The 12946-nt window shown below is 41.3% G+C and overlaps 1 protein-coding gene across 2 annotated transcripts in view; it reads left to right on the top strand.

The window, feature by feature from the left end:
• Positions 1-12946, top strand: part of LOC121315389 (serine/threonine-protein kinase D3-like) — a 118070-nt gene that overhangs the window by 95750 nt on the left and 9374 nt on the right. For both annotated transcript variants that reach the window (XM_041249444.1, XM_041249445.1), the window contains 6 exons: positions 111-387; positions 5520-5572; positions 6172-6244; positions 6371-6477; positions 6914-7075; positions 7402-7500. In XM_041249444.1, coding sequence (XP_041105378.1) covers positions 111-387; positions 5520-5572; positions 6172-6244; positions 6371-6477; positions 6914-7075; positions 7402-7500 — 771 coding nt within the window. The remainder of the gene's footprint in view (positions 1-110; positions 388-5519; positions 5573-6171; positions 6245-6370; positions 6478-6913; positions 7076-7401; positions 7501-12946) is intronic.

Below are 12946 nucleotides of genomic sequence, written 5' to 3' on the forward strand. Positions count from 1 at the left end.
GTGCAGCTCACGCAGTGAAAGGACATTTTGATAACTTCACTGTTTCTTTCACTTCATGAACACAGACTCCTTTCAGACAAGCTTTTGATTCCTGCTGGTTTTTTCTGCAGGAAATTCCCCTCTCAGAAATCCTCCAGGTGGACTCAGCTCGGGACTTTACCAATCTGGCACAGAGCAGCAACCCTCACTGCTTCGAGATCATTACTGACACCATGGTGTACTACGTGGGAGAAAGCAGTGGAGGGAGCTACCAGAACCCTGTGCTGGCTGCCTCAGGAGTGGGCTTTGAGGTGGCCCAAAGCTGGGAGAAAGCCATTCGACAGGCACTCATGCCTGTTACCCCTCAGGGCAGTGTGGCCGCTGCTGCAGGACAAGGAAAAGATCACAGTAAGCAACCATGCTTTTTGATTGTCAGGCTCATTTACACTTGGACGCAGGGGCGTGCACATTTTTGCAGTTGATACCATGAGTTATGTTTTTAATCCTGCTCTAAAGCTAATGTGTTTTTCTTTAACAAAACCTATACCTTTGTGTTTTTTTATAGGGGACCTTTTATTAAGACAGATTTAAGGCAGTGAATGTCACTGTTTGTTACAGTAAAAAGGGCATAATATTAGCTTTCAAAGATATGCCTGCTGGTGTTGTGAAGTAGTGTTCTGCGATACTTTAGTTAGGGAGCATCGATACGACACTACACACAGGATCATGATATTCAATACTATCACGATACTTTGGACCTTATGTCCAGTACATGTTAAATTCCTTCCCCCCTCCCCAAGTACAAAATGCTGTAATGAATATATGTATTTATATGTGCTGTATTTATTTATTTTCTGCTGAAAACAAGTTCCAATGTATTCAAAGGTCATTGCCACCAACTATAAAATTAAAATAAAACTAGTAAGAAAGTGCAACGCTTAATGTAAAAGACACCATTTTCTTTATTTCTTAAATATAAATCGGCCAGCTTCAAATACTCCAATTACAAGGCATCTCTTAATTCTTATATGTAACAAGATAACCCAGAAATGCTTTCTGTGAAGCAGACTTTTTCTAAGTAGGCCAGATGTTTTACATACAGGAGTATTGTAGAAGGGCCCTAAAAATGTGAGCAAGGAATGAGAAAATGAAGCACTGCTGTGATAGCTGATTCACATGGGTACAGCAAGAAATGGCTTGATGAGGCTCTTGCTGGGATCAATAAACAATCAAATGAGTAAGATGTGCAAATGGACGTCATGTTTATAACATTTCTTATTTTCTTAAAGTCCCATACAACACCTCCATGAATCTGAACTGTTCAAATCTTTTAGATAGTAAAACAAGTAAACACAGTATAATGCTAGACTAGACTAGCCTGGTTGATTCATGTACATTGTGAAACATTTTTATTAAATAAACAGTGATGTGTTACATAAGGGAATACACATAAACATTGTATTCCTTCATTTTAAACACTGCATTAATTTTACAGTTTTATAGTGCTAGATATTTTGAAAATCACCAATTCCAAATAATTTAATAAAATTAGTTCAGTGGATAAAAAAAAAAAAAACACATTTCTGGCAAAGAACTGCTTCTGATACTACTAAAAACAATGCTAACATGTGCAAAGCAATAGTGAAAAATTCAAAGTTAAGCATTGTATTTAATGCTACAGTACTAAAACAAACGGGCTGCTAATGTAGATGCCTTCCCCTTACATGCTATTAGGACAGAATTAGTCGTATTCAAGCCACATGTCTGTCAAAACAACATTCCAGTGAACCTTCAATAAGAACAGAAGACATTTCACTAGCGAGAGGAGGCCATTCGGCCCATCATGCTTGTTTGGTTGTTAAAAAATCTTGCAAAGAAAGTAGACTAGACAAAAGACAACCACTGTGGCTACTGTAATGAAGTGAAGGTGTTTTTTATTGCGTTCGTGCTGAACCTGCAGCCGTCTACGTTAGCAGACTCTTTCAGTGTGACTCGGAAGCTTCACAGTGATCCTGTTATCTGTATGGAAACTGATGTGCAATGAAGTCTGTGCTCATTCTGGTCTGTCCAGCGCTCATGCATGCAATTCAAAACAAAGGATATACACAGCTATCACATTACATACACATAAAATACGGATTAACACACAATCCAAAGAATAGAAAAATATCGCTAACGTTTGGACGTGTGGTAGAGTTTTAATGACACATGTCTGCAACGTATATTTTTGCAGCTTATAGCAAATGCACTGTAATGAATAAACAAGCATCAATGAACTCCCTTTTGAGCAGCTTCTGGTGCATTCCTGTTTTATTTGTTATCCTTGCTGTGCCCTTCTTTTAGAAGTAATACGCATTTACTTAAACTGAAGAAACAGTAAAAGAAAGAATACTTCGGCAAAGAGATCGGGATGGCAATCTGAAAGATGTTTCTATAAATTAGTGGTGTTTCCTTCCTTGTGTTTCACTTCTTTAAAACACTTTAGACATTTTGGCTCTCTTGACCTTGTCATCTGGCTGAAATCCAAACAGTTCCACAGCAAGCTTCTTTCCCCGGCGTTGTCCATGACTGCTGCAGTAATTTAATTTTCTCAGAGTGCGCAGGGTAGCTGGTCACTCTTATTAAACAGAAATGAGTAAGCTCAGTTCATATTGTTTTTAAAGCACACAATTAGAGTTTTGTTTAATAAGCTATTAAAAAAAAAAAAAAGGTATCGAAAAATCGCGATACTTGGATATTTTTTCTTTTACCCTGATATTAACTGTCGTATTATTTTGGTATCATGATATATCGTAGGTATCAATGTACCATGGAACAGAAGTATGAAGGAAGCATTTTGCTCATGCGAAGCTGTAGAAGCTGAGCTTTTAGTTGAAGGAACAGTATTCTTTACGGCATCGAAGAAGACGTGAGGGTGGAATGTGGGGCAAACTGCAGTTCATTTTACGGTCAGTTGTTAAATCCTCAACCCAGAAAAGTGCCTTCAAACGGGACTTCTCTATGTAGTTTGCTGTTTTTCTTTCTGTACTGTGTGATTAGGTGATGGGTGCAGGGTGCTTTATTAACACCTGGTGTGGCATATCATGTCATTAGGGTTGCAAATCAGTCCACGCCGTGTTAGGTGGAGGTATAGGTTTTGGGGGGGGGGGGGGTTTGGGGTATGTATTTTTCATACACCACATACTAAAGACAGTATCGGACACAGTATAAAGATTGGCCATTTGAAAGATTCTAACAAATCGACAGAAATGCAGCACATGAGTAAATATAACACTGCATTTCTGTACCTCTACCAGTTGCTCTTAATCATGTGGCTGCATTAGTTGTGCAAATAGGTTTAATATCTACAAAGATCACAGACTGAATTATGCAGATTTAAAAGGGACACAGTGTTGAGATCAAATACTCACTACATTTATCTTGCAAACAAGGTCCCCTCAATTGTGCTGTTCAATGTGTTAGTTTAATAACTAATGCCTACAATCACTGGTATAGACATGCCATTACACTGGCTGGAAAAGGAAACAGTCATTAATAACCTTGTACTATATTTATATTATAAATACTTTAATCTATTTGCATTTCACTCATTTGAGCTAATCTTGCAGTGTTTCTTTAAACACTCATCATAATGGCTGCTAATTTCACAATGCACTGTATACTGAAGCAGTAACTACAGGGCACAGCTAGTGTACAAGAAGAGAACTGTCTTCAGAGTGTATCAAATCAAAGACAAAGTCCAGGATGCTGTACAGTACTAGTGAGAGAGTGCACTGCATTCACCCTGCAGCTATAGCTATTAGAGGAGTGTATCAAATCAAAGACAAAGTCCAGGATGCTGTACAGTACTAGTGAGAGAGTGCACTGCATGCACCCTGCAGCTATAGCTATTAGAGGAGTGTATCAAATCAAAGACAAAGTCCAGGATGCTGTACAGTACTAGTGATGGAGTGCACTGCATGCATCCTGCAGCTATAGCTATTAGAGGAGTGTATCAAATCAAAAACAAAGTGCAGGAGGCTGTACAGTACTAGTGATGGAGTGCACTGCATGCACCCTGCAGCTATAGCTATTAGAGGAGTGTATCAAATCAAAAACAAAGTCCAGGATGCTGTACAGTACTAGTGAGAGAGTGCACTGCATGCATCCTGCAGCTATAGCTATTAGAGGAGTGTATCAAATCAAAGACAAAGTGCAGGAGGCTGTACAGTACTAGTGATGGAGTGCACTGCATGCACCCTGCAGCTATAGCTATTAGAGGAGTGTATCAAATCAAAGACAAAGTGCAGGAGGCTGTACAGTACTAGTGATGGAGTGCACTGCATGCACCCTGCAGCTATAGCTATTAGAGGAGTGTATCAAATCAAAGACAAAGTGCAGGAGGCTGTACAGTACTAGTGATGGAGTGCACTGCATGCACCCTGCAGCTATAGCTATTAGAGGAGTGTATCAAATCAAAGACAAAGTGCAGGAACAGTGCACTGCATGCAGCTATTACAGGAGAGTATCAAATGACAAAGTAGGATGCACAGTACTAGTGATGGAGTGCACTGCATGCACCCTGCAGCTATAGCTATTAGAGGAGTGTATCAAATCAAAAACAAAGTCCAGGATGCTGTACAGTACTAGTGATGGAGTGCACTGCATGCACCCTGCAGCTATAGCTATTAGAGGAGTGTATCAAATCAAAAGGACAAAGTCCAGGATGCACTGTACAGTACTAGTGATCAAATCAAAGACAAAGGGAGTGCACTGCATGCACCCTGCAGCTATAGCTATTAGAGGAGTGTATCAAATCAAAAACAAAGTCCAGGATGCTGTACAGTACTAGTGATGGAGTGCACTGCATGCACCCTGCAGCTATAGCTATTGGAGGAGTTTGGGAAATTTTTAACTAAGCTCCGGATTGTTTATTTTAAATATTTTGCTTCCACTGTAGTCTGACTTTAATGGAGTGATTCTGCTCAGTCCCTTTTGATTTGCGCTTATCCAAACTGTCCCAGTGAAAGTGAATGGCAGATGATGTGTGCTTATTCAAACTTTCTCAGTGAAAGTGAATGGCAGGGAGAATCCACTTCAAACAATCCACAATACAACTGTTTTACTTCTTAACCTTTGTACCTAAGATGTATTGCATTTAAGACAATTCCATTAATAAAATAGTTTGTCCAATTTTTCACAAGTGGACGATTATTTATTCAGAGATATGTATTGAAAAAGAGATTTGCTTGTGGCTAAATGGCTGACAAATACCCGAACCCCATCTTTTGACATTCCTATGAAATGAATACATTTTTGGGGTACTACTGCATTTCAGAGATGACTTGCTTATTAAAATAATTTCCATATTTAAAGACTAGACCATTATCTCATTCAGGAATAGCAAGATATTTAATCATTTTTTTTGGTAGAGCACATGCACACGAATAATACACCTGCGTTGTGCAGCACTCCCTTTGGTTTAAATGGGATGCTCTTCACATGTGAATCCTTGGTGTGCATTACATAAAGTTAACATCAAGCTCTGATGTCTTCCACAGAGGAACTGTCTATCAGCATATCTGTTTCCAACTGCCAGATTCAGGAGAATGTGGTAAGTTAGACTGATTTACTGGCAGCATTCTACAATATGCCTGGAATATGCAGAAGTGGTGGATCCAGTTTAGCAGATGTCCAATGACTTTAGGTGTAAATAATTGTATTATCATCCTAATAAAGGCAGCAATATGAGTTAATATAAGTGTGAAGAATCTTTCTCACCTTGTATAACAATTGAAATGAACATATTCATTTAAAATATGTGCACTGATATTCAGAGCTGCATGTTCTGTTTATTAGTAAGCATTGTAACTCCCACAGCACTCTGTGCACAATATATCTGACAGTGCTGTCTGTTTGGTCCGTGCATCTATAGCCCTGACTCTATGCCTGCCCTCCGATGTCAATGTGGTGCGTTGACTAAGATTTCAGCAGGTTTGAGAATATAAACAAAGCTGAAGTAGTAGAAGGGTGTGTACGTATGTGTGTGTGTGTGTGTATGTATGTGTGTGTGTATATATATATATATATATATATATATAATATATATGGCATCGTGATATATACATACACACACATATAAAATTAATGAAAACGTGTGCTTTTAAAAGCTGTTTTAAATGGATTTTAATAACAGCCTTTTCTTTAATGCAGGATATAAGCTCAGTTTACCAAATATTTGCAGATGAGGTTTTGGGGTCTGGACAGTTTGGAATTGTATATGGAGGTAAGGTGTAATACAGTACTCCTGAAAGTGACAAACTGCAGATGTACAAATGAACCATAAGCAATGAATAATAGCATTCAATACTAACTGCCCCCTCTCCTTTGTGCACTGTGGAAAATGGGGTAGGAAAGCACAGAAAGACTGGAAGAGATGTTGCCATCAAAGTCATTGACAAAATGAGGTTCCCAACTAAACAGGAGAGCCAATTGAGAAATGAAGTAGCTATCCTTCAGGTAAGGACAGCCTCCCCTTTCTATACAAAATGTATATTAGTAAAAAGTTGCAAAGTTACTTATAAAATGTTATAGTTAACCTTAAATCTCCAACTGTTTTAGAGCTGAAAACAATTAAAGGTCTTATTATGCAAAATCATGAGTTCAATTAAGGGTTTAGTTAAGTAATTGAGAGCTCAGTTGGAATGTAAATCTGAAGACTCTGGGGTCCCGAGGACTGGGCCCTAAATGAACCCGACAGTGGATTGTTAAATACAGTATAACAATAATAACGTAAAAAAAAATCTAATAAAAACTAATGCATTCTTTGAAAAACATGTTGACTATAGTTTCTGGTATGGGTGACCTGCAGGCACATTGCCAATGTGTGCAATGGAAAAACCCCTGTCGGTGTTTCTCTAGAGACTCTACTGATACAGACTCCTTCACTCTGCAGAACTTGCACCATCCTGGCATCGTGAACCTGGAGTGCATGTTTGAAACTCCAGAGAGGGTCTTCGTTGTCATGGAGAAGCTCCATGGCGACATGCTGGAGATGATTCTTTCCAGTGAGAAAAGCAGGCTGCCGGAACGGATCACTAAATTTCTAGTGACGCAGGTGACTTCTCTCTTTGATTGTCAAGTGCATTCTGCAGTAGAAATGGGTATGGAAACAGACTGATGCTACTGCTGACTGTGAAATAGAATAGACATGCATAACAGTAAATACTTCAATGAACTAGCACACCTGTTTTTTGGCCACATTTGATTTCACTGGTCTGTCAAATATACTTCCTGTTTGTGTGCATGAAGGGGTGAGGGGGGTTCATTTCGTATCATGTTAGCAGGGCTAGGGACAAACCTGGAATCGGAGTCAAATGAATTTAACTATGTTTTGTGAAAGGTAATAAAATGACTTGCTGTCCATTTTTACATGTCTTCCAGATTCTCGTAGCTTTGAGGCATTTGCATTTCAAAAACATCGTTCACTGCGATCTGAAGCCGGAGAACGTGCTGCTGGCCTCTGCTGAGCCTTTCCCTCAAGTAAGTGCTGTGCAGGTGTAGTGCAAGCCTGAGGGACCCAGCATTGTGGTGCTGTCACATTCCCTTCATAGCATTCACTGAAGCAATAAGAATCCTGTTACAGGGACTCAAGAGCAGCTTTTAAAGATGATGGCTCAATCTCAAATAAACATGCATATCTGTTTATCCCTGTTCTGATTTCACATTGGGTTTTTTCATGTCTGTGGTTTGAATGCTTTTTTCATTCAAGTTGCCTTTTTTTATATTTTTTACTTTTGCAACCATAAATACATTAGACCAGGGGTACACTTTGACTGGCCAGCCAGGTCAGATGTCAATCTGTGTTTTTACTTGCATTCACATTGGAAACGCTGTGAATTTGAGACGACTTGGTTCTTATGAGAGGGTGGTGTGAGAGGGTACAGTAGGTGTGTTATGAGAGGGTGGTGTGCGAGGGTACAGTAGGTGTGGTGTTATGAGAGGGTGGTGTGCGAGGGTACAGTAGGTGTGTTATGAGAGGGTGGTGTGCGAGGGTACAGTAGGTGTGTTATGAGAGGGTGGTGTGCGAGGGTACAGTAGGTGTGTTATGAGAGGGTGGTGTGCGAGGGTACAGTAGGTGTGTTATGAGAGTGTGGTGTGTGAGGGTACAGTAGGTGTGTTATGAGAGGGTGGTGTGCGAGGGTACAGTAGGTGTGTTATGAGAGGGTGGTGTGCGAGGGTACAGTAGGTGTGTTATGAGAGGGTGGTGTGCGAGGGTACAGTAGGTGTGTTATGAGAGGGTGGTGTGCGAGGGTACAGTAGGTGTGTTATGAGAGGGTGGTGTGCGAGGGTACAGTAGGTGTGTTATGAGAGGGTGGTGTGCGAGGGTACAGTAGGTGTGTTATGAGAGGGTGGTGTGCGAGGGTACAGTAGGTGTGTTATGAGAGGGTGGTGTGCGAGGGTACAGTAGGTGTGTTTATGAGAGGGTGGTGTGCGAGGGTACAGTAGGTGTGGTGTTATGAGAGGGTGGTGTGCGAGGGTACAGTAGGTGTGTTATGAGAGTGTGGTGTGCGAGGGTACAGTAGGTGTGGTGTTATGAGAGGGTGGTGTGCGAGGGTACAGTAGGTGTGTTATGAGGGTGGTGTGCGAGGGTACAGTAGGTGTGTTATGAGAGGGTGGTGTGTGAGGGTACAGTAGGTGTGTTATGAGAGTGTGGTGTGTGAGGGTACAGTAGGTGTGTTATGAGAGTGTGGTGTGTGAGGGTACAGTAGGTGTGTTATGAGAGTGTGGTGTGTGAGGGTACAGTAGGTGTGTTATGAGAGTGTGGTGTGTGAGGGTACAGTAGGTGTGTTTATGAGAGTGTGGTGTGTGAGGGTACAGTAGGTGTGTTATGAGAGGGTGGTGTGCGAGGGTACAGTAGGTGTGTTATGAGAGGGTGGTGTGCGAGGGTACAGTAGGTGTGGTGTTATGAGAGGGTGGTGTGCGAGGGTACAGTAGGTGTGTTATGAGAGGGTGGTGTGCGAGGGTACAGTAGGTGTGTTATATGAGAGGGTGGTGTGTGAGGGTACAGTAGGTGTGTTATGAGAGTGGTGGTGTGTGAGGGTACAGTAGGTGTGTTATGAGAGTGTGGTGTGTGAGGGTACAGTAGGTGTGTTATGAGAGTGTGGTGTGCGAGGGTACAGTAGGTGTGTTATGAGAGGGTGGTGTGCGAGGATACAGTAGGTGTGTTATAAAGAGGGTGGTGTGTGAGGGTACAGTAGGTGTCACTGTGATATTAAGTAGCAGATACAGTGAATGGCATGAATGAAACAAAATGTACAACCGTAGTAGAAGCTAAAATGAAGTGAAGCTGCATCCTTGGCTGCCGTCGTCTGTTTTGCAAGTGTCAACCTTCACCATTTCTATGGCCAATAATCGTCATTGGTAATTTTGTTTTGAAAAATACATAATTTAGATACAATTTTCATACCTTATGGTTCAATTTTAGAAAATTTGCAGTTCACAAAGAAAAAGATCAATGAGTACCAGTATGACAAAGACCATTTTTGCTAAGTAGGTTTTACTGGTAAAACATGTACAAGTCAGCTTTTATTCGTGTTATTCTGTAGCGTACTCCTGACTCAGGGAAAGCACACAGTATTTAAGTGAAGTGTGTGGGTATTCGTACTCCCGACTTATTTAAGTGATGTGTGTGGGTATTCGTAACTCAGGGAAAGCACACAGTATTTAAGTGAAGTGTGTGGGTATTCGTACTCCCGACTCAGGGAAAGCACACAGTATTTAAGTGATGTGTGTGGGTATTCGTACTCCCGACTCAGGGAAAGCACACAGTATTTAAGTGAAGTGTGTGGGTATTCGTACTCCCGACTGTGGGTATTCGTACTCCCGACTCAGGGAAAGCACACAGTATTTAAGTGAAGTGTGTGGGTATTCGTACTCCCGACTCAGGGAAAGCACACAGTATTTAAGTGATATTCGTGTGTGGGAAAGCACACAGTATTTAAGTGAAGTGTGTGGGTATTCGTACTCCCGACTCAGGGAAAGCACACAGTATTTAAGTACTCCTCCCGACTCAGGGAAAGCACACAGTATTTAAGTGATATGATATGTGTTGGTATTTGTTCTATGAACATTATTCATATTATTAATATTAGTGTTCTGTTTCTAATCCAAGACCCCATGCTGTAACTAAGAATTTCAGTCCTTCACATGAAGTAATTGCCTACCTCTGTATTAGATGATGGTGTATATCTACACTGAGGAAGAAATTACTGTTAATACCAATAGAAGGTACATTTTAATGATGTGAGGATTAATGAAGGCCTAGAGGGAGTACAATGAGTATACACTTCAAGCATATCAACAACACCACAGTAAGTAATACCCCAGCTAGTAGGATGCTAAACCAGTCCCCTTCATGATCTATGTCTGCAAAGGTCAAATTTCTAGACTCTAATTGGATCAGTCGGTTTGCAGACATATTGACAGAGCCGTGTATGAATTCAGTTTATTAGCTATGTGTGTATGTATTGACAGAACAGTGTATGACTTCACAGTTTATCTATTGTCAGATTTCCCACATACTCTTTATATATATATATATATATATATATATATACACACACACACACACACACACACACACACACACACACACACACACACACACACACACACACACACATATATACACATACACTGACCAAAAATGTAAACGCAACATTCAACAATTTCAAAGATTTTACTGAGTTACAGGTCATATAAGGAAATCAGTCAACTGAAATCAATTCATTAGGCCCTTATCTATGGATTTCACATGACTGGGAATACAGATATGCATCTGTTGGTCACACATACCTTAAAAAAAGGTAGGGGCGTGGATCAGAAAACCAGTCACTGGTGTGACCACCATTTGCCTCATGCAGCGCGACACATCTCCTTCGCATTAAATTAATTGATCAGGCTGTTGATTGTGGCCTGTGGAATGTTGTCCCACTCCTCTTCAATGGCTGTGCGAAGTTGCTGGATATTGGCGGGAACTGGAACACGCTGTCGTACACGTCGATCCATCCCAAACATGCTCAATGGGTGACATGTCTGGTGAGTATGCAGGCCATGGAAGAACTGGGACATTTTCAGCTTCCAGGAATTGTGTACAGATCCTTGCAACATGGGGCCGTGCATTATCATGCTGAAACATGAGGTGATGGCGGTGGATGAATGGCACGACAATGGGCCTCAGGATCTCGTCACGGTATCTCTGTGCATTCAAACTGCCATCGATAAAATGCAATTGTGTTTGTTGTCCGTAGCTTATGCCTGCCCATACCACAACCCCACCGCCACCATGGGGCATTCTGTTCGAAACGTTGACATCAGCAAACCACTCGCCCACACGACGCCGTACACGCTGTCTGCCATCTGCCCGGTACAGTTGAAACCGGGATTCATCCATGAAGAACACACTTCTCCAGCATGCCAGTGGCCATCGAAGCTGAGCATTTGCCCACGGAAGTCGGTTACGAGACCGAACTGCAGTCAGGCCAAGACCCTGGTGAGGACGACGAGCACGCAGATGAGCTTCCCTGAGACGGTTTCTGTCATTTTGTGCAGAAATTCTTTGGTTGTGCAAACCTACAGTTTCATCAGCTGCCGAGTGGCTGGTCTCAGACTATCCCGCAGGTGAAGAAGCCGGATGTGGAGGTCCTGGGCTGGCGTGGATACATGTGGTCTGCGGTTGTGAGGCCGGTTGGACGTACTGCCAAATTCTGTAAAACGATGTTGGAAGTGGCTTATGGTAGAGAAATGAACATTCAATTCTCTGGCAACAGCTCTGTTGGACATTCTTGCAGTCAGCATGCCAATTGCACGCTCCCTCAAAAGTTGAGACATTTGTGGCATTGTGTTGTGAGACAAAACTGCACATTTTAGAGTGGCCTTTTATTGTCCCCAGCACAAGGTGCACCTGTGTCATGATCATGCTGTTTAATCAGTTTCTTGATATTCCACACCTGTCAGGTGGATGGATTATCTTGGCAAAGGAGAAATGCTCACTAACGGGGATGTAAACAAATTTGTGCACAAAATGTAAGAGAAATAAGCTTTTTGTGCGTATGGAAAATTTCTGGGATCTTTTATTTCAGCTCATGAAACATGGAACCAACACTTTACATGTTGCGTTTATATTTTTCTTCAGTATATATATGTGTGTGTGTGCTCTGAGCACACTCTTAAACTCAGGGGAGACGTTCAAGGAGGACAGAGATGTTTTAAACTTCTGGAAGTGGTTTTGTTTGTGCACTGGGTGTGCTATATGTCCAGACAATCAAGAAAATCACACACTCATTTAATTAGAAGTTTTAATGAATCAAAGCAGTGCAAGTGCTCTTTTCAGTTTATTAAATGCTTTAAAAAATGATCAAGTGGTTGCAAGCCACTTTGGATCCCTGCTAATAGGCAGTCTGGATGTTTCCAGTGCTTTTACAGTTTTGACAGCATTAGTACTTCAGTCCAGTAATACAGATATGCTTGTCATACGCTTAGCCTTCAGGCTATAAAGTGCAAAAAGCTAAAGCGTCAACTGCTAAATCCTACAGCCTACAATATTGACTTGACTTTGACCAAACAGCAGTCCGTTTTTCAGAGATCCTCAGAGCATGGACCACAGCAGCTTGTAGTTAGCAAGTCGAGCGTTACTTAACTGGGATTTTACCTTGGTTTTTATAGGATTTTCCCTCCACTGTTAAATCTGATCATTAATCTGCCTTGACAGTTCCTATCTTTCAGTTAATGATATTTTCTAGAAGGATCCGGTCAACTCCGTTTTCAAAATGAATTGAACGTGAGCTCATGGTTCACTATCTTCCACCCCTCCTTTCCCTAAAAATGAAGTGAACCAGAGTTCACAGGGTCCTTGCTACCAAACACAATACAAGTGTGTGTGTGTGTATATATGAGAGATGTTTGTATTATGTAATACCAGCTCTAT

Source organism: Polyodon spathula, chromosome 5, assembly GCF_017654505.1.
Source record: "Polyodon spathula isolate WHYD16114869_AA chromosome 5, ASM1765450v1, whole genome shotgun sequence".
NCBI lineage: Eukaryota > Metazoa > Chordata > Actinopteri > Acipenseriformes > Polyodontidae > Polyodon > Polyodon spathula.